This window comes from Ranitomeya variabilis, chromosome 6 (assembly GCF_051348905.1).
Source record: "Ranitomeya variabilis isolate aRanVar5 chromosome 6, aRanVar5.hap1, whole genome shotgun sequence".
NCBI lineage: Eukaryota > Metazoa > Chordata > Amphibia > Anura > Dendrobatidae > Ranitomeya > Ranitomeya variabilis.
This window is the reverse complement of record NC_135237.1, coordinates 541,049,660-541,075,460: the sequence shown is the minus strand read 5'-3', so window position 1 is coordinate 541,075,460 and position 25,801 is coordinate 541,049,660. Positions and strand designations below refer to the sequence as shown.

General features: G+C 46.6%; 1 protein-coding gene across 1 annotated transcript in view; it reads left to right on the top strand.

Moving 5' to 3' along the window:
• Positions 1-25,599, top strand: part of FAM91A1 (family with sequence similarity 91 member A1) — a 36,494-nt gene extending 10,895 nt beyond the window's left edge. The window contains exons 12-24 of the mRNA XM_077271167.1: positions 375-493; positions 1,410-1,522; positions 2,315-2,401; positions 2,867-2,990; positions 3,080-3,228; positions 4,003-4,137; positions 4,279-4,392; positions 6,141-6,213; positions 20,932-21,084; positions 21,844-21,948; positions 22,244-22,367; positions 22,987-23,056; positions 24,413-25,599. Coding sequence (XP_077127282.1) covers positions 375-493; positions 1,410-1,522; positions 2,315-2,401; positions 2,867-2,990; positions 3,080-3,228; positions 4,003-4,137; positions 4,279-4,392; positions 6,141-6,213; positions 20,932-21,084; positions 21,844-21,948; positions 22,244-22,367; positions 22,987-23,056; positions 24,413-24,604 — 1,558 coding nt within the window. The 3' untranslated portion in view covers positions 24,605-25,599. The remainder of the gene's footprint in view (positions 1-374; positions 494-1,409; positions 1,523-2,314; positions 2,402-2,866; positions 2,991-3,079; positions 3,229-4,002; positions 4,138-4,278; positions 4,393-6,140; positions 6,214-20,931; positions 21,085-21,843; positions 21,949-22,243; positions 22,368-22,986; positions 23,057-24,412) is intronic.
• The last annotated feature ends 202 nt before the right edge of the window (positions 25,600-25,801 follow it).

Sequence of the window (25,801 nt, the reverse complement as noted above, 5' to 3'; positions counted from 1 at the left end):
TTCCCGTTTTCTAGTACACGACATGGTAAAACCAATGATGTCGTTCAAAAGTACAACTCGTCCCGCAAAAAATGAGCCCTCACATGGCCAAATTGACAGAAAAATAAAAAAGTTATGGCTCTGGGAAGGAGGGGAGCGAAAAACGAAAACGGAAAAACGGAAAAAGCTCCGGGGGTGAAGGGGTTAAGGACTTTTTTTCTGCTTTCATTTCTTCCTCACTTTCACTCAAAAGCCATAACTTGCTTATACACTGTACAAACATTTCAATTGTGATGAAACGATGGAAGAAAAAAATCCAATTCCGCCATTGTTTTGGGGTTTTGTTTTTACGGCGTAAGACTGGTACTAATATATGTGCGCTTTCTGACGTGAAGGAGTACATTGGATCCACAGAAAATGCTGCTTTCCTGGGAGAGCACAGAAAGCAAAAGCCCCGTACAAGACCTGGCGTCTTCAGCTACTGACACCGACACCAACAGCCAGGACGACGCAGGTAAGATGTCACCTGTATGGAAGGATGAAGGCTTTTATTATGTGACCTCTGAATAAAGTGCGATCATGCACTCGTCACAATATATTGGTGGACCCCAATGGTGGGTCCCCCCACTGCTAGACCGCATACTACCAGGGCCCTCCTACTGGGCTTTACTAGTCTCCTTCTAAATGGGGTGAGTCTTGAATGGATAGGGACACCCCAAAATACTAACACCCGGTTGTCTTCTAGTTAAAATATCAGAGGAACGACACAATGCAGAATTTAGAGAAAGTTTTGAACTAAAACTGTGTGAAAAGTTGTGCAACTTCCTAAATCTTTTTTTTATTTTTTTGTATGATCTCTGCTATATATCTGTAATTTGAAACTTTAGACTTCACATCCAGAAGCTGAAAACCTTACCCGATGATAACCTACTTTCTACAGGTATCATTTAATGTTGCATAGTCTTTCCCTTAATGTCACAGTCACAGAGAAAAATGGTTGGTTCTTTTCACTGGATGCAAGCAGAGATCTAAAAAAAAAACAAAAAAAAACAAACACCTCATTAATGATGACATGTGATAGTTAAACAGACAACTAGCAGTCCTGGGACAGCCACCCTATCAGCTGTATACTGAGTAAGTGATCATTTGCTGGGGGAGATATTATGATCATGATTCATTGTCTATAGTACTGCCAGAGATGGAGACGAACAGTCCCATAGACAGTGAATGGAGCAATGTTTTGCACGTATTGTCACCGCTCAATTTTACTGTCCCCTTCACAGAATCTGTGTGGTTTCCAGCAGTCGGACCCCACCGATCAGCAAGTTGGGGACAGCTCCTTTTAGTTCTAAATTGGGAAATCCGCTACCGGGACAGACTTCTCCATGTATAATCTCGCTTCCCCTTTTTCTTTAAATCTTTTTTGATAGCGGAGACATCCAGTGTGAGCAGCCTGAACCTAACAAGCGGACACACCAAGCGCATCGCCTTCTTGTTTGACTCCACTCTCACGGCCTTCCTCATGATGGGTAATTTGTCACCGGTAAGGCTAACTTCATATTGTGACACAAAATATATAATTGTTTTATAAATAACTCCTTTGCCCTCAAAAAAACCCACAAAACCGTCACCCTACCTGCCGACGTCCTTGCCTGGCGTTTTGCTCCTCCCAAGATGTCTCCTCGTTCCCATCCCACAACACAGCGAGGCAGGAATGCTTTAGGCTTGACATTGTGCTCCCCAGGCCACTGTGCAGGGGTACGGAGCAGAGGAGCCGAATAGAGGCTAGAAAGCTGCACCAAAATCAGGACAAAAATGCTGTGTCTTTTTTTTTTTCTGCAACCATGACGCCAAAGAACCTCACGGAAGCCGCCCCGCGTAAACGCTGCATTAAAATCAGATTATATATATTATATTATATTTTTTTTGGGTAGCCGCACCTTGAAAATAGTTTTCATTTTTTTTTTTAAATATGCCATCATGTGGGGAATGTCACATTGGTGTATTCAGCCTGCAGGCAAAAAGCCGGTGATGTAAGTGTGATGTCTGTCCTGCATTGGAGTGCTTATACCTGGCTCTGGTGGCCTTCGGCTACATCTTCCCTGCATAGAAATATTATGGCCGAAGCAATCACATTTCATATTCGTTGTCACTGCTGCAGTGCAGTGTCCAGAGGGTGGTGAGGACAGCACTGGGGTGCGGCAGGGGCTTCAATGGGTCAGTAATGCTGCTTTTGTCATTTTCAGCATAATCCAAACATCCCCTTTAATGCCGGCTTTGCACATCGTGTAGCGTCACTTACATTTTACCGCTCTTTCCTTTTTGTGCATTGCAGAATCTGAAGAGCCACGCGGTGACCATGTTTGAAGTGGGCAAGTTGTCAGACGAGACCCTGGACAGTTTCCTGGTGGAACTAGAAAAGGTGCGCTGCTCGTATAGCTCATACGTCCAGTTCTGTGTTTTGGGTCTGGTTGTGTAGCAAAACCACCACCTGCCGAGCTCCAACTCTGGTTTCTCAAAATCTTACCACAATGTGCGAAATAATAAATATTATTAATTATATTAATATTATTAATTTAATTTTTGTAGACACTCGCAACCATCGTTTCCATACTCCCAGCCCATCTACAATGCGACAAAATATCTGCTCCTCTTTTTTGTCTTCATCTCCCGCACAGACCGATGCGAGTCCTCGGTGACAGATTACAAACCAGCGCAGTCTAATTCTGTAGTCGGGTGCGTTGTTCTCGTACCTCTGACTTATGTTTAGGGGGGATCCGATAGAGAATAACAATGGTCTACAAGATGAGACTGCGCTGAGTAGATTCTTTAATTTCGATGCATTGCACCATATCCTGTCGCTAACGCCTTTGTCTGTCTATTGCAGGTACAAAGCACAGGGGAAGGAGAGGCTCAGAGGTACTTTGATCACGCACTCACTTTACGAAATACCATCCTCTTCCTGCGCCACAACAAGGAGCTCATTGCACTTCCTGAGCAATCGCCGGCAGGTAAGGAACAAGTCCTCTCTCCTCCAAAGACAGGTGCTCATGAGGATAAAGTGTTAAAAAGTATCATGAAATGCTGGTTCTGTGTGCAGGTTTACCTCTGGATCTTCTTCGATGTGAAAGTCTCCTCGGCCTGGACCCCGCCACCTGCAGCCGAGTCTTAAACAAGAATTACTCGCTCCTGGTGTCAATGGCGCCCCTCACCAACGAGATCCGGCCGATCAGCAGCTGCACACCCCAGGTTGGGATTTATGGATCTGTTGGCTCTTGGGAACCTGTCACTTTGGGAAAAAAAACACACTATTTACCTGCAGATATAGGGTTAATCTGCAGGTAAATGGTGTCCGAATTGTGCGACAATTGAGAGAAAATGAAGCTTCAGCGATAGGAGCGGTGCAGGGAGCAGTTAGTGCTGTGAGCTGCGGCTGTAAGCACGCCCTATCACGTCACAGCGTCACTGCCGTGTCGGCTGTCAATCACAGTATAGCGGGTGATGACTGCCTTGCTCAAAAGCCAAGGTGAGACATGGATTTGTTTTTTTTGTCTTTATTTTTATTAGACTACTTTGCAGGTAGCAATAGATTTTATTTTATTTTTTCTGCAAATCAGCACAAGAATTTAGTAAACTCTGTAGAGACGCTAGGTCATTAGCGTTCCCGGCAAATATAAAGAACAACTTAACATGTTGTACATAGGGCTGTATAGTCAGTTCGGTCAGAGCGCCAATGCTGACCCCTGTGCAAAAGTTAAAGCGTCTACAATGGGCACTTGAGCATCGGAAATGGTCCGAGAGTGAATGGCAGAAAGCGTCCTGGTCTTATGAACGGCTTTTCTTTTTCATCATGTGGACGGGCAGGTGAGTCTGCGTCATTAATAAGGCCAAGAGATGGCACCAGGTTCACAATGGGACGGGTGCTGTGTGAGGGCTTTATTTTATTGGAAAACCTTGGGTCCCGGCAAAAAGTGTTTACCCACCGGATGCATAATTTGTCTTTATTTTTATTTTTCCTTGTAGCACATCGGACCTGCCATCCCTGAGGTCAGCTCCATCTGGTTTAAGCTCTACATATACCACGTTTCTGGCTACGGACCCCCATCGCTCTTGCTGTCTAAGGGAACCAGACTCCGCAAGTTACCAGATGTTTTCCTGGTGAGTATTAGACGTGAATCCACATCTAGAATAAAAGCTCTTGCTCCTCCCTGACGTTTTATCGGAGAGAAACACCCAGCCCCACACATCCCCGTCCGCCGTGGCTCTGTGTGACTCCGTCTGATCAGATGTGTTTTCTAGGCCTACGACCGGTTACTGATTACATCCTGGGGACATGATCCCGGCGTGGTCCCGACATCTAATGTCCTGGTGATGCTGAACGATGCTCTGACGCACTCGGCTGTTCTCATTCAGGTACGTCCTCTGAGTTTTGTGCTCTTTACGACTTGACTTCACAGTAAAAGACCACCCTCGTACACCTTATGGAAGCTCATCCCCCTTGGTATTATTATTATTATTTTTATAGCGCCATTTATTCCATGGCGCTTTACATGTGAAATACGGGGCAAATATAGACAAATACAATAAACATGAGCAAAAAAAAAGGCACTAACAGGAACAGGAGGAGGGAGGACCCTGCCCGCGAGGGCTGACAGTCTGCAGGGGATGGGTGAAGATACACTAGGAGAGGGCAGAGCTGGTTGCGCGGCGGTTCAGTAGGTCGAGGATCACTGCAGGCTTGTCGGAAGAGGTGGGTCTTCAGGTTCTTTTTGAAGGTTTCTATGGTAGGCGAGTCTTATGTGTTGTGGTAGATAGTTCCATAGTAGGGGGAAGCACAGGAGAAGTCTTGGATGCGGTTGTGGGAAGAAGAGATGAGAGGGGAGTAGAGAAGGAGATCTTGAGAGGATCGGAGGTTGCGTGCAGGAAAGTACCAGGAGACGAGGTCACAGATGTATGGAGGAGACAGGTTGTGGATGGCTTTGTATGACATGGTTAGTGTTTTGAACTGGAGTCTCTGGGCGATGGGGAGCCAGTGAAGGGCTTGGCATAGGGGAGAGGCTGGGGAATAGCGGGGAGACAGGTGCATTAGTCGAGCAGCAGAGTGTAGGATGGATTGGAGTGGTGCCAGAGTGCTAGAGGGGAGGCCAGAGAGTAGGAGGTTGCAGTAGTTGAGGTGGGAGATAAGGGCGTGTACTAGTGTTTTTGTGGTTTCATGGTCAAGGAATGCGCGGATCTGGGAAATGTATTTGAGTTTGAGACGGCAGGAGGAGGCAAGGGCTTGGATATGTGGCTGGAAAGAGAGGGCAGAGTCAAGGATCACCCCGAGGCACCGAGCGTGTGGGACTGAGGAAAGTGAGCAGCCATTGACATTGATAGATAGGTCTGGTGGAGGGGTAGAGTGAGATGGGGGAAAGATGATGAATTCTGTTTTGTCCGTGTTCAGTTTTAGAAAGGGAGCAGAAAAGAAGGCCGAGATAGCAGACAGTGCGTGATTTTGGTAAGTAAGGAGGTGAGGTCAGGTCCGGATAGGTAGATCTGCGTGTCAGCGGCGTAGAGATGGTACTGCAAACCGTGGGATTCTATGAGCTGTCCAAGGCCGAAGGTGTAGATGGAGAAGAGTAGGGGTCCTAGAACAGAACCTTGAGGAACACAGACAGACAAGGGCGAGGTGAGGAGGTGGTGTGGGGGGGGAGACACTAAATGTTCGGTCTGTTAGATATGACGAGATCCAGGATAGGGCCAAGTCTGTGATGTATGTGTGGTGGGTATAGGAGTAGTAATGTGCGGTCTCCACTGACTTCCCGACTAGTCTGTTATGTTTTTTGGGTTTCTCTATAACAGCCAATCAGAAGAGGTAGAAACACAGGGAGATAGTGTGAGGCAGGAGGTGTGTCTTAGACTACCTCAGACTCCCTGTAGACACTGTAGCTAAGCTGTAGTCACACATGGTCCGGTACTAAGTTTAACCCCCCACCCTCTATTCCGTCCCTGTTCAGGCCTTCCCCAATGTACATGTCATTATCAGCACGTTAGACGGTCTATGTATGTGATATTACCTACAACAACATGTAGATTGTGGGAAGGGGAAAATCAAGTAGCCTTAATGGACACATATGCCACCCCAAATCCCCTTCACCTAATTGTAGATTTACTATTTACAGGGTCACGGGATGCATGGTATGGGAGAGACTGCACATGTTCCTTTCCCCTTTGATGAATCAGAACTACATGCAGGTAACAACGTATTTATTTCTTTTTATGGCGTTGGTAATGCAACACCATATCATGGTGTCAAAACGGAAACGACACTCATAAAAGAAATTTAAAAAATCAATCCTCATCTATGTTCATATGGCTGTATATAATCCTATAGATGTTTTAATTAGAGATGAGCGAATTTGCTCGGGTCCCTTCTTATTCGGCAAGCTTTAGTGCTTACCGAGTAAGCTTATTTGGTAAGTGCTATAGCTTGCCGAATAATCAAGGACTCAAACAAATTCACTCAACTCTAGTTTTAATCCATTCTCCGGCCAGCTGGTCTCACTGACAGCTCCTCAGTGTTCCTCCTCCCTGCTGCTGCTGCTGAGATTTGACACTGCTCAGTACAAGCTGCAGCTGTCAGGCTACATGGGCAGAGACGAGTACACTTGGACTCATGAGATCTCTCACACTTTAGCTGGACTCGTAAAATTCTCATATTAATATCAGGACTATACAGCCGGTCTGAAAGTTTGTTTTTTTATGTAAGCACAACAGCCCCAACAGGTACGATAGATCTATGTAATAATGTATGCAGATTGTACTGTGAATTCTGATGACTGATCCCCTTTTATCTGTCATGTAAGATAGACATTAGGCTGCAGTCATTTTCTCCTGTGGGCTTGTAAATAGTCAAACTAATTTGCAGAATGGAGTTGGAAACTGCAAATGTGTTTTCTCCTTCGCCTCATTGGGGGACACAGGACCATGGGTGTATGCTGCTGCCACTAGGAGGCTGACACTAAGTGATACAAAGAAAGTTAGCTCCTCCCCTGCAGTATACACCCTCCTGCTGGCTCTCAGCCCCTCCCCTGCAGTATACACCCTCCTGCTGGCTCTCAGCTCCTCCCCTGCAGTATACACCCTCCTGCTGGCTCTCAGCTCCTCCCCTGCAGTATACAGCCTCCTGCTGGCTCTCAGCCCCTCCCCTGCAGTATACCCCCTCCTGCTGGCTCTCAGCTCCTCCCCTGCAGTATACACCCTCCTGCTGGCTCTCAGCTCCTCCCCTGCAGTATACACCCTCCGGCTGGCTCTCAGCTCCTCCCCTGCAATATACACCCTCCTGCTGGCTCTCAGCTCCTCCCCTGCAGTATACACCCTCCTGCTGGCTCTCAGCTCCTCCCCTGCAGTATACACCCTCCTGCTGGCTCTCAGCTCCTCCCCTGCAGTATACACCCTCCTGCTGGCTCTCAGCTCCTCCCCTGCAGTATACACCCTCCTGCTGGCTCTCAGCTCCTCCCCTGCAGTATACACCCTCCTGCTGGCTCTCAGCTCCTCCCCTGCAGTATACACCCTCCTGCTGGCTCTCAGCTCCTCCCCTGCAGTATACACCCTCCTGCTGGCTCTCAGCTCCTCCCCTGCAGTATACACCCTCCTGCTGGCTCTCAGCTAACCAGTTCTTGCTTAGTGTCCGTAGGAGGCACACGGACTGGTCTGCTATTCAGACCCAAAGAACTTTTTACATTTACCTTTTACAACGGACGAAGGGGGTGACGGATTCTTTCATGTTCCGATCTCCCCCGAACCAACGACAGGCGAGCACGGGAGTTTTACCTCTCCGTATCCTCTCCTGCGACGTGGGATGCCACTGCCTGAGCTGATTCTAGGGGCGACGGGCCCCTTCAAGGGACCGATCTCCCCCCTCCCTTATCAGACGAGCACTGGAGTGTCACCTCCAGTATCCTCTTCTGCAGCCAGGCCTATTGCCGGACATCAGCCCTGCCCACCAGGTTTTACCCTCGGCTGTACAGAGGCACATTCCAGCGTGGCGTCCGAGCAGCCCCCACTGCACCACCACTATTAAGAGCGGATGGTACAAGGAGGCGGACGGTTCCTCTCCTACTCCCTGCTAAAGGGACGATGGATTGAGGACTTTTCTTATCCCTGCACCGTCCAAACAGCAGCAACAGCACAGGATCTTTTCTACCTTCTGACCTGCTGAACAGAGCTGCATACTGGGGTAAATGCCGGGACTCGAGCGGTTGGAGGGCTCTGCGCATTTTCCCCCGTTCGGCGCCGGCTGGCTTCAAAATTTAGCCCCCGGCTTCAGGTTTGTGTAGGCCGCAACCTGGAACTCCAGCCCATGCTAGGCCGCACTTCAGGCTCCGCCCCCCTATTCAGGCGCCTCTCATTCAGGACGAGAGCCCTATTCTCAGCGGCCATCTTCATCCTCCTGCCATCTCCGGACACAAGCTCATCCGGAAGTGGCTGCTGCATCGCCCCGGCGGTACTCAGACAGCGCTATTCCAGACGAGGGACTCAGAATCTCGGTAAGGAGAAGCCTCCCTCCGCACCCCTCCCCCGCACGCACCCTGGCAGCATAAAGGGACTAGCGTTCCCTGTTTTTAATACTTAAGACCTGTAATTTCTGGTTGTCCAGCAAGCTCCGGTCTTAAAGGCACGGGTCTTAAGGGTACATGACCGCATTCCCTGGTCTTAAAGACGCATGCGCAGTAGTCGCTGGGCTTATAGGTTCATGTCCAGCTTTCCCTGGTTTTGTAAAAACACATGATCAGCATTCCTTGGTCTTAAAGGTTCCCTAGTTTAAAAGGGGCACATTACCAGCATTCTCAGCTCTTTAAGTCATGACCAGAAGCCGGTCACCTTTCCCAGAGAACTTAGTTCAAATGAGCTCAGGAGCCCTCCTCCGCCGCTGATCCCGGCTCTTCCCAGAGTACCTAGTTCCCCACAAGGGGCTTCACCTCTGGCGTAATCCTTGAAAAATGCCCCGGTCTTAAAGACATATGACCAGCATGCCCTGGTCTTAAAGGCACGTGACCAGTATGCCCTGGTCTTACACACATGGCCAGTATGCCCTGGTCTTAAAGGCACGTGACCAGTATGCCCTGGTCTTACGCACATGGCCAGTATTCCCTGGTCTTATTCACATGGCCAGTATGCCCTGGTCTTAAAGGCACATGACCAGTATGCTCTGGTCTTAGAGGCACATGACCAGTAGGCCCTGGTTCTTAAAGGCACATGACCATTTAAAGGCACATAAACAGTATGCCCCCCTAAAGGCACAAGACCAGTATCCCCTGGTCTTAAAGGCGCACGACCAGTATTCCCTAGTCTTAAAGGCGCATGACCAGTATTCCCTAGTCTTAAAGGCGCATGACCAGTATTCCCTAGTCTTAAAGGCGCATGACCAGTATTCCCTAGTCTTAAAGGCGCATGACCAGTATTCCCTAGTCTTAAAGGCGCATGACCAGTATTCACTGGTCTTAAGGGCACATGTTCAATCCGAAGCTGGTCACCCTAACTGAGCTCTGGAGCCCTCCGCCGCTGATCCCAGTTTATCTCAGAGTACCTAGTCCCCTCAGTGGACTTTGTCAATGGTTTCTCTGACCAAGAGATTGGATCCCTCTGTGAACCCTCTGTGGCTCGGAGTGCTCGCAGGACCGATATACATGGTCCCTCTCCTACAATGGGAGCCGTCGGCTAGCAGGCAAGTATTCTAGAAAAATGTACAGGCATCTAGAAAACGGAAGTTTTCATTTCCTGATCTCTCCTCTATGACTTGTTGAGAACAACGCTCTGAATATGGATCAGATATTGCCTTGGATTGCCAGAGCTTCAGAAAAAAAGGGACTCTCCTATTTATATCATCAACAAATTGACGAGCGGTTCCCTGGACAGAAGCCTCTACGTGGGATGCCATACCTGGTCTGATTTTTAAGGGCGATGGGTCCTTTAACCCCTTTACCCCCGAGGGTGGTTTGCACGTTAATGACCGGGCCAATTTTCACAATTCTGACCACTGTCCCTTTATGAGGTTATAACTCTGGAACGCTTCAACGGATCTTGGCGATTCTGACATTGTTTTCTCGTGACATATTGTACTTCATGATAGTGTTAAAATTTCTTTGATATAACTTGCGTTTATTTGTGAAAAAAACTGAAATTTGGCGATAATTTTGAAAATTTCGCAATTTTCCAACTTTGAATTTTTATGCCCTTAAATCACAGTGATATGTCACACAAAATACTTAATAGGTAACATTTCCCACATGTCTACTTTACATCAGTACAATTTAGGAGCCAACATTTTTTCTTTGTTAGGGAGTTATAAGGGTTAGGGTATGTTCACACGTTCCTGATTTCAATCCTTTTTTTTGAGGACTTAGGCTATGTTCACACGCTGCGGGTTTTGCTGCGGACCCGCAGCTGTTTTGCAGCTGCGGGTCCGCATCCTTTTTCCATGTAGGTTACAGTACAATGTAACCTAATGGAAAACAAAACCCGCTGTGCCGACGATCCTTTTTTTCTGTGGAAAATCCGTGCGGATTTTCTGCAGAAAAAAAGAAGGACCATGTCACTTCTTGGTGCAGAATCGCAGCGATTCTGCACCCATAGAAATGCATTGAACCGCTAACTTCCCGCATGGGGCTGTGCCCACGTTGCAGGAAGTTAAGCGGATAATGTGCGGGTGGTACCCGGGGTGGAGGAGAGGAGACTCTCCTCCAGGCCCTGGGAACCATATTTGGATGTAAAAAAAAAAAGAATTAAAATAAAAAATCATGCTATACTCACCTCTCTGCGCTGCCCGCGGCGTCCGGTCTCAGTTGCTGTGCCGAACAGGACCTGTGGTGACGTCGCGGTCACATGACCGTGATGACGCCGCGGTCACATGACCGTGATGACGCCGCGGTCACATGACCGTGACGTCACGAAGGTCCTTGTCGGCTCAGCCGCTTGCAGCGCCGGGGAGATCGCGACGTCAGAGGGTGAGTATAGCCAATTTTTATTATTTTTTACATTACTATTGATGCTGCATATTGCTGCATATGCAGCATCAATAGTACAGCAGTAATCCCGCAGCGGAAACCCGCAGAGGAACCCGCAGCGTGTGAACGTGGCCTAAAACCGCAGCTCTTGGCAGAAAACGCAGGTGCGTTTTTGGTGCGGTTTTTGATGCGGTTTTTTATGCTTTTTTTATGCAGTTTTCTCTGCAGATTGTCTGTGTTTGACCCAAATAAAGCTTTAACTGCAGTGGGGGAAAAAAAAAAAGAAATGATGTCATTTCCTTGTCCAACCCTTTTCTTCTTCCATCCTCCATTTTGGGACTAAACACCTATATTTAACATGGGGGCGCATGGACATGCGTCGCACTTGCGTTTTGCGCCGCATGCGTCACTGCAGCGCACGCATCCGGGCGCAGAGGACGCAGCAAGTTGCATTTGCTGCGTCCAAAATCAATCAAAAAAAGGACGCATGCGGCGCAAAACGCAGCGTTGTGCATGCGTTTTGCTGCGTTTTTGTTTGCGTTGTGTGTTGCGGCGCCGACGCTGCGGCGCACAACGCAAATGTGAACATAGCCTAAGTGCCACGTATTTAAGTGCCACGTATCACGTATTTCAGTGCCACGTATTTAACTGCCACGTATTTAAGTGCCACGTATCACGTATTTAAGTGCCACGTATTTAAGTGCCACGTATCACGTATTTAAGTGCCACGTATCATGTATTTCAGTGCCACGTTGTTGTGATTTTGCTTTTTGCTCCCTCTAGTGGTCATTAGTGATTTGACTCTGGAGCTTCTGTCTTTTCCTATATCCTCACCTGGGCCGTTAGTTCAGGGGCGTTGCTATATAAGCTCCCTGGACCTTCAGTTCAATGCCTGGCATCGTTGAAATCAGAGCTAATCTGTTGTGCTCTTGTCCTATGATCCTGGTTCCTGTATTTCAAGCTAAGTCTGCTTCCTTGCTTTTTGCTTTTGTTTTGTTTGGTATTTTTGTCCAGCTTGTTCCAATCTGTATCCTGACCTTTGCTGGAAGCTCTAGGGGGCTGGTGTTCTCCCCCCGGACCGTTAGACGGTTCGGGGGTTCTTGAATCTCCAGCGTGGATTTTTATAGGGTTTTTGTTGACCAGATAAGTTATCTTGCTATATTCTGCTATTAGTAAGCTGGCCTCTCTTTGCTGAACCTGGTTCATTTCTGTGTTTGTCATTTCCTCTTACCTCACCGTTATTATTTGTGGGGGGCTTGTATCTTGCTTTGGGGTCCCTTTCTCTGGAGGCAAGAGAGGTCTTTGTTTTTTTCTCCTAGGGGTAGTTAGATTCTCCGGCTGGCGCGAGTCATCTAGCGATCACCGTAGGCATGATCCCCGGCTACTTCTAGTGTTGGCGTTAGGAGTAGCTATTTGGTCAACCCAGTTACCACAGCCCCTGAGCTGGATTTTTGAATCTCGCAGACTTACACGTTCCTCTGAGACCCTGTCCACTGGGGTCATAACACACGTATCACACATATATATAACGTATAACACACTGACAGGAGCCATAGTTCCTGTCGGTGTGTCACTGCGCATGCGCAAGCGAGTTTACCGGCGGTCATTGACCCCGGCACTCTCGCTTAACGGCAGTGCTGCGTGGGAAAGTTCAACGCAGCTGTACTGCCGTTAACCGAGACGCCGGAGCCATTGAACTCTGGAACAGTACGCGATACACTGCTAGGAGCTTCGCTCCTGGCAGTGTATCGCCGGAGAGCAGCCGATCGGCGTGGGACACTCGTTTTATGGATTCTACGGACAGGGAGTATGAATTTGATTTTTTATTTTGGGATTTTATCTAGGGGATCGAGGGCTTCGCCTACCAGTGTGCTGTTGGTGAGTATATACTCTGTGTTATATGTTGTATGTACTGTGTGTCATGTATGTGTTTTGTGTAACTTTACAACTGTGCTAAGTCGCCGGACACAGGGACAACTCTCCCATCCTAATACCGGATGGGAGTAGTAGTCCCATACGGCGACTTAGCACAATGGTGGCACTAGCGTCGCATGGGGACACGCACACACACACACACACACACACACACACACACACCAAATCAATCAAACGGCCGACACGATCCCCATGCGACGGTACGCCTCCATGTCTCTCCGCCCAAGCACTTCCGGCCGCTTCCCCGCACTTCCTGCTGCAGCGGTTCTGCACCACAAACCACAATAAAACCCGCAGATATATTTTTGATCTGCGGGTTTTACTGCGGGTTTGACCTCACAATGGAGGTCTATGGGTGCAGAACCGCTGCTGTTTCGGACAAAGAAGTGACATGCTCCTTCTTTTTTCCCGCAGCTATTCAGCGCGGCTTTTTTTTGGAAATTCAGGATCGTGTGCACAGTGGTTCCTGTTTTCCATAGGGTACATTGTACTGTACCCTGCATGGAAAAAAGCTGCGGAACCGCAGCGGCAAAACCGCAGCGGCAAAACCGCTGCGGTTCCGCGGTAAAAAACGCACTGTGTGAACATGGCCTTAAAAGTTGACCAGCAATTTCTCATTTTTACAACACCATTTTTTTTTAGGGACCACATCTCATTTGAAGTCATTTTGAGGGGTCTATATGACAGAAAATACCCAAGTGTGACACCATTCTAAAAACTGCACCCCTCAAGGTGCTCAAAACCACATTCAAGAAATGTATTAACCCTTCAGGTGTTTCACAGGAATTTTTGGAATGTTTAAATAAAAATTAACATTTAAATTTTTTTTTACACAAAATTTATTTCAGCTCCAATTTGTTTTATTTTATTAATGGTAACAGGAGAAAATGGACCCCAAAAGTTGTTGTACAATTTGTCCTGAGTACGCCGATACCCCATATGTGGGGGTAAACCACTGTTTGGGCGCACGACAGAGCTCGGAAGGGAAGGAGCGCCATTTGACTTTTCAATGCAAAATTGACTGGAATTGAGATGGGACGCCATGTTGCGTTTGGAGAGCCCCTAATGTGCCTAAACATTGAAACCCCCTGCAAGTGACACCATTTTGGAAAGTAGACCCCCTAAGGAACTTATCTAGATGTGTGGTGAGCACTTTGACCCAACAAGTGCTTCACAGAAGTTTATAATGCAGAGCTGTAAAAATAAAAAATCATATTTTTTCACAAAAATTATCTTTTCGCCCCTATTTTTTTATTTTCCCAAGGGTAAGAGAAGAAATTAGACCACAAAAGTTGTTGTGCAATTTGTCCTGAGTACGCCAATACCCCATATGTGGGGGTAAACAACTGTTTGGGCGCATGGCAGAGCTCGGAAGGGAAGGAGCGCCGTTTGACTTTTCAATGCAAAATTGACTGGAATTAAGATGGGACGCCATGTCGCGTTTGGAGAGCCCCTGATGTGCCTAAACATTAAACCCCCCCACAAGTGACCCCATATTGGAAACTACACCTCCCAAAGAGCGTATCTAGATGTGTTGTGAGAACTTTGAACCCCCAAGTGTTTCACTACAGTTTATAACGCAGAGCCGTGAAAATAAAAAATATTTTTTTTCCCACAAAAATGATTTTTAGCCCCCCAAATTTATATTTTCCCAAGGGTAACGAGAACTTGGACCCCAAAAGTTGTTGTCCAATTTGTCCCGAGTACGCTGATGCCCCATATGTTGGGGTAAAACCCTGTTTGGGCGCACGGGAAAGCTCGGAAGGGAAGGAGCACTGTTTTACTTTTTCAATGCAGAATTGGCTGGAATTGAGATCGGACGCCATGTCACGATTGGAGAGCCCTGATGTGCTTGAACAGTGGAAACTCCCTAATTCTACCTGAAACCCTAATCCAAACACACTCCTAACCCTAATCCCAACGGTAACCCTAACACACCCCTAACTCTAATCCCAACCCTAATCCCAACCGTAAATGTAATCCAAACCCTAATCCTAACTTTAGCCCCAACCCTAGCCCTAACCCTAGCCCTAACCCTAACCCTAATGGGAAAATGGAAATAAATACATTTTTTTTTATTTTATTATTTTTCCCTAACTAAGGGGGTGATGAAGGGGGGTTTGATTTACTTTTACAGCATTTTTTATAGCAGATTTTTATGATTGGCAGCCGTCACACACTAAAAGACGCTTTTTATAGCAAAAAAGTTTTTGCGTCTCCACATTTTGAGTGCTATAATTTGTCAGTACAATTACAGCGATATCTCATTTATATCATTTTTTTGTGTTTTGGCGCTTTTATACAATAAAAACTATTTTATAGAATAAATAATTATTTTGGCATCGCTTTATTCTGAGGACTATAATTTTTATTTTTTCTTTGATGATGCTGTATGGCAGCTCGTTTTTTGCGGGACAAGATGACGTTTTCAGCGGTACCATGGTTATTTATATCCGTCTTTTTGATCGCGTGTTATTCCACTTTTTGTTCGGCGGTATGATAATAAAGCGTCGTTTTTTGCCTCGTTTTTTTTTTTTTCCCTACGGTGTTTACTGAAGGGGTTAACTAGTGATATAGTTTTATAGGTGGGGTCGTTACGGACGCGGCGATAATAAATATGTGTACTTTTATTGTTTTGTTTTTTTATTTAGATAAAGAAATGTATTTATGGGAATAATATATATATTTTTTTCTTTATTTAGGAATTTTTTTATTTTTTTTTACACATGTTGAAATTTTTTTTTTTACTTTGTCTCGGGGGGGACATCACAGATCGGTGATCTGACAGTTTGCATAGCACTCTGTCAGATCACCGATCTGACTTAGAGCACTGCAGGCTTACCAGCGCCTGCTCTGAGCAGGCACTTGGTAAGCCACCTCCCTCCCTGCAGGACCCGGATGCCGCGGCCATCTTGGATCCGGGACCTGCAGCAAGGAAGGAGGTAGGAGACCCTCGGGAAGCACGCAGGGAGCCCCCTCCCTGCGCGATGCTTCCCTGTACCGCCGGCACACCGCGATCATGTTTGATCACGGTGTGCCGGGGGTTAATGTGCCGGGGGCGGTCCGTGACCGCTCCTGGCACATAATGCCGGATGTCAGCTGCGATAGTCAGCTGACACCCGGCCGCGATCGGCGGCGCTCCCCCCGTGAGCGCCGCCGATCGCGCTGGACGTACTATCCCGTCGGTGGTCATACGGGCCCACCCCACCTCGACGGGATAGTACGTCCAATGTCAGAAAGGGGTTAAAGGGCACCGATCCCCCCCCCCCACACACACACCATCAACAGACGAGCACATGCAGTGTCGCCTCCATGTATCCTCTTCTGCATCCAGGCCTATCGCCAGACAACCTGCCCTGGCGTCCGAGCACCCCCCTTTGTATCACCACTATTTAGCGGCTGATGCAAGAAAGCGGACGATTCCTCCCTGTTAAGAGGATGGTGGATCGATGGTTCCTAATTTTCTACTCTGCACGACGATGGCGAGAGACTGTATTTTCCTGACCTGCTGGATGCAGCCCCTCATTCTGCCACTTGGCAGACTAACCGGGTAGAATTTCTTGTGGTATACCTACCAGTATCCCTGCCCGAGGTATCATCAATTAAAATACCACAGACGGTCGGATAGCAAATCTGGTTCGTTCCGTCTTGTGGCTTCGGGTTCAGTGCTCTACCCTTCCTTAGTCGTCTCATGGGTTGCTGGACCAATAGTCTCCTGGTCAGAGACCTTAACTACTTCGATTCACACAAGTAACCTTTCCCCGAAGACAATACAGCTGGCCAATCAAATCTTCTGAGCGGGAGACTTACAAGGGATCGTATCTTTTCTACAGACCCAACCAGCAGTGGAAGCGTTGTCCAGGACAATCTAGATCTAAGGGATCTTGGTTCCAAAAAGGGAATGAAAAGTAAGACCGATCCTGGACCTCAAACTTCTAACAACCTTTGACAAGGTTCTCCTTTTTCAAATGGAGTTCCTCCGCTCAGCCATTACTTCAACAGAAAAATGTGGAGTTTCTGGCATCCATCGACATTCGGGATTTTTACCCTCACATTCCTGTTTTTCCCCTCTACAATAATCCCTTCGCCTTCCATTCGCGAACAGCATTTTCAAGTCACGACCTTGCCCTTCGGCCTGGCTACCGCACCAGAGTGGTCGCAAGGGTCATGGGGGTTGTCATGTGCCTCTTGCACCCCAGAAGCTTGGTCGTCCTGCCCTATTGGGTCGACTTTCTAGCCGCTCTTCCAGGACTACACTGAGTCGTCTATATCACTTGCAATACCCTCTCACTTGGGCTAGCAGCTAAACTTAGACAAATTTTTTTCTCATTCCCAGCCCAGCAGATCCTTTTTGAGGATGATCCTGCACAAGAAGGATGGTAATCCTCTCTCGAGTCAAGGTCGTGGCCCTTCAACAGGGAGCTCGTGCACTTGGTCACTCATTCCCTCGGTTCATTCAATTCACTTGGAGGGTTCTGGGGAAAAAGACGACAATGGAAGCAGTTTCTTTCGCTCCGCTCGTTTTCAGCAAGTCAATCAGGCTTTCAAAGGGCAGTCTCTAAGCTCCTTCCTCATCTAGAGCCTTCTCCTGGTCCAATGGTTATTAGGGAATACCAATGCCAGTCTTCTTCTCACGATCATTGCACTGGGGATCCGAACGGTACGGCTAATCCTACAGCAGGTCCACTGCCTTCAGGCAGGTCAACCATCCGTCTTCAATTGGATAATGTCACGGCTGCGCCATACGTTGTTGAGGGAGGATCTAAATTGATCCTTCACGGTTAACTCAGTGATTTCCAAATTAATCTACAGGGCGTTGCCGGCAACTGAAAATGACCAGACGGAGACGTGTGCCTCTGTATGGGGGATCGAGCAGATCTCTGGCCCCCGTTTTATTGTGTATTGCTTTTCATAATCATAGAAATTATACTTCAACCAATCAGCATAAGAACACGCTCACAGTTCTTAACCTATAAGAATGCAGGAAAAACTTAACCCATGAGGATACAGGAAAAATGGAAACTACAGATATGGTCATCACTTCTTGGCATAGTATGTGTTTTTCTAACAGATGCCTGTCTTGTATAGCGATACACCCCTAAATCTATTATCTGGCTCAAGTCAGAAGACTTTATACCAATTATGAATCATAGCCTAGTTGCATACCAGGCTTGTGAACAACAAGATAAAGTTAACTTCATGGCAGCTGTAACCTTTTACCTAATTAAATAACAGAATTTATCTTTAAGCAACAAGAAAATGGAGTCAAAAACACAAAATGGAGAACCTTTCTTAATTTGTCCCTTCACAACGTCAACCATCTAGCAGGTACCCACAGTCAAGCGCCGTGGCCGAGGTACCTCGCACTCTCTGATGGGCCGAGATCTATCACTCGGTGATCTCAGCAGTACATATCCCTGGAGTAGAACACTGGGCGGCAGACATATTCAGCCGTCAGGGTTTTTTCCTCAAGTGAGTGGGAACTTCACTCGGAAGTCTTCCATCAGATCTGCCTTCCCTGGAGTACTCCAGATGTAGGTCGGATGGCGTCCAAATTGAACACCAATGTACTCCAGTTCATGGTTTGACCTCGAGATCTAAGACCATCGCAGTGCATGCTCTGTTCTTCCATGGTACCTTTTTCCATAACCCCTCTTCCACGACTTCTGAGATCTTTTTGGAAGCAGGAAGGGCCCCAGTGATCCCGGGAGACCCGCACTGACAATGTCAGGTTCTCTCGCTTGCCGTACTAGTATTTTTTCCGTCTTATTGCGACAAAACTGCGAATATGGAATTTCTAGCAGGGAGTCTTCACCTGTAGCTCTTCCCTACCGCATACCGTTAGATCTGTGGGACCTTAATGGTCCTGGGGATCTTACAGTAGACTCCTTTTTTGACCCGGACAGACTTTACCATCAGGGAAGGTCGCTTCCCTTTTTTCTCTGCGTTCCTGTCATCCTGATGAGTCTTCAGAGCTCGCCGCTCTGTTCTTTCAGACTTTTTTCCTTATTACCATCAAGGCAAGGTCGCCCTCAGGCCATTTCCTTCCCTCGTTACCAAGGTGGTATTGTATTCCCTCTGTCGCAGGGGCATCGTCCTTCTCTCATCTTTTCGGCTCCAGTCCACAAAACGGAATGGGTTCTCCATAATCTGGAAGAAGTGAGTGCTCCGAGTGGGTACTTATCGAGGACGGCGTCCTTCCGAAGGTTGGACACTTTACTTGGTCTTCTCGATGGTAAGACGGCTTCCTGACGGTCACAGGAAGGGTTTAGCCGTTTCATCAGCCATGTTAGCCTGGTGGATTCTTTTCACCATCCAGGAGTCCTTCCGTGCTAGATGTCAGCCTATCTCCCTGTGTGAGGGCTCTAGACACCAGACGTCGGCAAGCACGGCCGCAAGCTTGTGAATTCCTCCAGTCCGCATGCATTCTGGAAGCACTATAATTCCCACACTTCCACAGATGTGAGTCTGGGCAGGCGGACTCTGCAGGCCGCGGTGACGCACTTGTAAGTAGTGGTTACACCGGCCTGATCTGATGTTGTCCCCACCCAGGGACTGCTTTGGGACGTCCCACGGTCTGTGTCCCCCAATGAGGCGAAGGAGAAATAGGGATTTTTGAGTACTCACGTAAAATCCTTTTCTTCGAGCCATTCATTGGGGGACACAGCTCCCTCCCTATTATTAGTTTGTGCTTGTTTTTATAACTTGACATGCTATACTCTCATATGTAATGTGACATGCTATACGCTCATATGTTGTTGTTGATCTCCTACTGCTTTTGCACCGAACTGGTTAGCGGAGAGCCAGCAGGAGGGTGTATACTGCAGGGGAGGAGCTAACTTTCTTTGTATCACTTAGTGTCAGCCTCCTAGTGGCAGCAGCATACACCCACGGTCTGTGTCCCCCAATGAATGGCTCGGAGAAAAGGATTTTACGGTGAGTACACAAAAATCCCTTTTTTTTTTTTTTCCCCCCATAAGTTGTCTGAACTTTGTTTTAGGAAATGTCTTAGTAGTCCACAGTCCTGGAAATATGTCCACCTTGGAGACTTTCTCCCTTGCTTCATGGGGGGGACACAGGAAACCATGGGTGTATGCTGCTGCCACTTTCCGTGTGTGTGTGACATATGTTACGCTCATATGTTGTTTTTGATCTCCTACTGCTTTTGCACCGAACTGGTTAGCGGAGAGCCAGCAGGAGGGTGTATACTGCAGGGGAGGAGCTAACTTTCTTTGTATCACTTAGTGTCAGCCTCCTAGTGGCAGCAGCATACACCCACGGTCTGTGTCCCCCAATGAATGGCTCGGAGAAAAGGATTTTATGGTGAGTACACAAAAATCCCTTTTTTTTTTCCATAAGTTGTCTGAACTTTGCCTTAGGAAATGTCTTAGTAGTCCACAGTCCTGGAAATATGTCCGCCTTGGAGACTTTCTCTCTCGCTTCATGGGGGGGACACAGGAAACCATGGGTGTATGCTGCTGCCACTTTCCATGTGTGTGTGACCTTCAGTCACTTCCCTTGGTGTACGCTTCTGTCTCAGGCTTCCTCCGTGCCTTACTGTATTTTAAAGCCGATATTCACCTGTACAATCACATTTTTTATTCCAATAAATCTAAGATTAAAAAAAAAAATAATTCTACAGCAAAAATGTTCTGTTTTATTTCTCCAGCTCCTCTGCAGACCTATGTGTCTCTATGGCAACAGACAACAAACAATCTGTGTAGTCTGATACTGCGGTCACACTCTGCTTTCTCCTCTACCTTACCCAATGTGCATTAGCACAAAGAAGAAATTTTGCCTGCAGGATCTGACTACATAGCATGTGTTTGCTGTCTGTTACCATGGAAACACATGGCTCTGCATAGGAGCTGTCGAAATAATTTTTTTTTCTATTTTAGATGCATTGTGATGGTCGGGTTCTTAGAACCATAGTGAAGAGACCAGACTTCGCCGGATGGTTCCTGATAATTTTGTGACTTTAATCCAGTGTGGTCATAGCGATAAAAGAAAATGTGTCGTCTCTTATCCACAGAGTTCTCCAGTCACAGTATGGGCGCCCACAAAGCTTTACAGGTGTTACGGGAGAGGATCGACCTAGAGCACTTCTGTGGGTACATCACAATGCTGAACCCCAGCATTCATCACGTCAACCAGAGGCGACTGAGCGATGCCTCTGATGGGAAAGGTGAGCTGTGCTGCCGGCGATGGCCGGTCCTGATCCTATGTACATCCCCTCTAGAGCGACGCTCCGTACGCTGCAGGAAACCTGTTAAATCACGCCGTCATTCACTGACAGCATGGGGGCGCATCATTCCAACCACCCATCGGTGCAATTGTGGGTACCTGACAGGTGGCCATGACAGCCGAGGGTCTGCTGATGACTCCCTTTCCGGTCATTACGATCATCCTGTGAAAGCCGGCGTTTCGCCGACATTCGTAGATCGTGATTTTCTCTATACATAAGTGCTGAAGTCCTGCTACGTACAGTACAAGCGATCGGATGATCGCAGCTTCGAGTCCCCTAAGGGGACTATTAAATACAGTAAAAGTGACAATAAAATACTCGTACTGACCTGGAGAATTATATTGCCGGGTCAGTGTGTTACCGTATAGTGAACATGGTAAATTAAAAAAACTGTTGTGAAATTATTTATTTATTTTTGCAGTTTCAACAAACTTTTAATTTTTTTTTTCCTGTGTGATAAATTTAATGGTGTCATTCAAAAGTAGAACTCGTCCCGCAAAAAAAAACAAAAAACAAGCCCTCATATGGCCATATTGTTATGACAAATGAAAAAGTTAGGTCTCTTAGAAGAAGGGGAGGAAATAATGAAAACGGTAAATGGCGCAGTGGGAAGGGGTTAAGATCCCGTTTGGGCGACTTTCCTACTGAGCGTATAATTCGTCCAGGACTGATCGATTTGCTGTTCATTGCTCCGTACAGACGAGTCGTGTCTGGCGTTGGGCTCTGAAGTTAATGGCAGCACCGAGTCTTTTGAGCTCGTGGTTGAAGAATTTGCAGTGGAAGCGGGACAGAAAACCAGCGAAGGTAAGGTCCAGTCCGGTCATATTTATTTATTTAACTCGTACCTTATCCATAGTATTATTTTATTTATTTTTTTGTCATTTTTTGCTTTCAGTATCAGTCTCATGCAGACGTACATGAAACTCTTTCCAAGCATGGGTTGCAATGTATAGGCCTGTTTGAAATTGCCGCGTCCGTGTCTGGAGACCCCGCAGCCGGTCCGTGCATTGCAATCCACGCTCAGACTTTTTCGGCCATCTGCATGCATTCTTGCATAGACCCTGGAGTTTGTGTTAACGTCCTACCCTGTCTGTTACAGCGCCATCGGTGGAGAAAGACTGGGTCCCCCTGGAACTTTGCTATGGTATCCCACTGTTCGGCTCTGAACTCAACCAGACGGTGTGCAAAAAAATCGCTGCCCATGGACTATGTGGAAAAGAGAGGTGATTACCCCCATAGCCGGCATCAGACTTCAGTATCATCACTATTCTAGTTCTTGGAAGAGTTTTCAGCAGGCTCCTTATCATCAGTGGCAGGTTTACAGTGACTGGTAACACCTGTATATATCGCTAATAACACAGGATCCACCTATCACAATAGCTCACTTCCTCCTCCCTCCTTTGTACACGCTCATTAGATGCTTCAGTATAAAAGATAGCGTCAGAACCTGTTCATTGCTGCAAATGTACATGTGTATTTCCTAAAACAAAAGGAATTGAGCCTATATAAAAAAAAAAAAAATAAAAAAAAAAAAAAATTTTTTTTTTTAAACTACAGATTCTAATTTGGAAAAAAAAAATCCATTACTTTATGGGGAATTTAAGCATCATGGATTTTTTTTTTCTTTGCTCAATTGAAAGAAAATACAACCATCACATACTGTGAAATGTGTGTAAGTATCCGGCCGTAGAGGACACATAAGGATGTGTGAATTGCACCATAGATTTACATTGCCTCCGTATTCAGGACCCAGTGAGTCTGTGTAGTGGATATGGACCCAGACTACACACTTGGGTCAGCGTATAGCCATACTAACCAGTCACTCTCCCTCTTCTCCTGTAGCCTTCATCATCTCCTGCACTCCAGCCGGAAGCTTTCCCTCCAGGTTCTCAGCTTTGTGCAATCATTCCAGGTAACATTTCTGTAATTATCACTTTTCACAGTCCTCATTAGTGATGAGCAAATGTGCTGTCTTCAGCGTGCTCGAAAAATATGTTTGAGCCTCTACGGCTGCATGTCTCGCGCCTGACAGCCGCACCAATGAACGGACTTCCTGTTTGTTAGGCAATCCCTGCTTGTGTTACGACTGTCGTGTTTCAGATTTTTTTTTCGCTTGGGTGCCAAAATGGATGCTCCATTTGCGTCACATTACTTTCTCATATTATTACATTGCTTTAATTAGGCTGCATAAAAAATAAACTAATTTGCAATTGCCTTGCTTTTTCTATCTGCTCTCATTCTTCTGCCTTGAGAGCTTTTATCTTGCATAATGTACAGTTGGTTTACATGGAGCTCGGAAACTAGTGTCTGCCGAGACTCCGGCTAAGTGTGTGTAGTAGTAACATTCCGGGAGAGGAGTTAAATCCTAAGATCCCAGCCACTTCTCTCCTACCCATTGATTTGTATACAGCAGTTGTCTGCTCACCTCCCTCCCCCTTCTTCTCAGCTCCTGACCAAGCTTCTCTTATCACTCCTGCATAGTTACAATCCACTTCACTTTCCCCAGGCTGGCAGTTTCCAGAGCAGCTCTCTAATCACTGCCTGAGCCGTGTGGGTGCTCAAAAATACTGTTATCTCTATGTCTAAATTTAGTGATAACTTTGTAGCCTTCAGAAAAATGACAGCTGGGTAATATGTTGTAGTGGGACAAAGCTACTCACCAGAACTCGCTCAAGGAAGAGCTCCCCCTGCCCCAAGGCCAAGCAACCTGGAAGGTGACTGCAGACCTGTGAGCTACTCGAGAGACAACCCCTTTAAAAGCTACCAATCGAGATTGACCATGATCTTAAGTGTTCACACAGCAACGATTGGTGCTACCTGTATAACGCAGCTGGCACCTGCCATCTAGCGGAGCGGGCACAGCTAAATAACTCCTTTCCCAACATAGGATTTACTGTCCCGTGTTAGCGGCTGGTGTAAAGTCTGTAGACACCTTTGCACTGATTTTTTTTTTTAAAATTATTATTTATTTGTAAAATGCTAATTTCTAAATAGTCTTCAATATAAAGTCCTGTAATTGTGTTAGTTGTAGAGCCTGTGTAACTCCTTCACGTAGCGGACTGCATTGTTGAAGCTGAAATCGATCCAATGCTACCCGTCTCCTCACTGTATCGTGCATGACTCCTGTCATCTGCTTTCTCCCTCCATACTCAGGCGGGGGCAGGAACCTTTTAATGGAAAGTGGGTGGAGGCATAAAAAAATTAATAGATTGGATGTAATTTTTTTTTAATTTATTTATTTTTTTACCCTTTTGCTCATCTGTTTTAGGAAATCAACTGTGCAGGTGACCACATGTTTGAGACCGGCACGTCGAGCGCGATGGCGCAGCCAGGCTCTTCGGACATCGGGGTGCCTCTGCCTTCAAAGAACCTGATATTCCAAAACGGCATCCTTTCTGAGTGGAACGGTCGGGCGCGGGTCTCCGCTCACCACGTGCACATAGCTAGCGAGCAGGCCTGACACCGAGCATGCAACCCAGCTAACCCTGAACCTCCTGCCCTGTCGGTGTTAGTATTTATTGCTGCTGTGTGGGTTCTGTTTTAGCAGCGCGTAGAGTCCGTGGCTGCCGGTCACTCTTGTGTCCTGTGACAAATATCCTGCATTTCTTCTACATTCCTACCATGCCTTTCGTAGATTTTAGAGGCGAACATAGCAAGAAATCATCCGAGAAAAAAAAAAAGGCCTTGTCCAGCTTTTTCAAAAAGATCGCAAGCATGCAAGAAAAATGGTGGCTAAAAAAAAAAAAAAAAATTCCCAGCCAATTTTTCTTTTTCGTGCTGTGATGCCTCTAGTCGTGTGACTGCACAGAACCGAACGCCGCAGCGTATGGCGGCATTATGTCCCTTCGAACAGACACGGTCACGTGATAGGAAGCACTGCAGACACCTGCGTGGTCTCTTGCAGGTTCCTGGACGCTTTGCAAAATTTTGGGGAAAAAAAAGGTTAAATGTTAAAAAAAAAAAAAAAAAAATAATAAAAATAACCACTTAGTTCAATAGATGCAACTTTATCTGGGACCAAAACTTTTTTTTATTTTTGTTCCCCCACCTCCCATTAACTCTTAAGATTTTGTGAAAATCTGAACTCGATGTTATTTATTGAAGGTGCAAAAAGTTCAGATGGAAAATCGTCTCTGCACAAAAGGAAAAAAGAAATCGTATAATAATAAACTCCGCTCCGCGTTATTAGTATTAATATTTTTAGACATTAGGAAGCAAATCCTCCAGTGTGAATGAAATCAACGTGACCATTTTTCTGATTTTGTAATTTTATTGCCAGTATTTGTGAGATTCCACTTCTTCCCCCCAATACGGTTTTCTGTACATGACGCCGAGGTGGATGAGCAGCCGAGAGTCACATCCACAAGGAGGCACATTATTTTTATTGAACGACACTGTAAATCTAAAAGTGTAATAGTTTATTAAATTGACCCTGTATAAAGGAGGAATACTTGACTCGTGTGTTTTTTTTTTTTTTTGTTTATTTTTCAAATCCCACTTAAAGCGCACCTGTCCATTCACACAAAGCCTGTATGCAGAAACGGATTATCCCCCACAGCAATGTAAAACTGCTCTGATACTTTGTAGCTTGCCATTCATTCTTTTCTTTTTTTTTAGCGGGCAGTTCATTTTCGCAAACATTTTGCCAGCACTATAG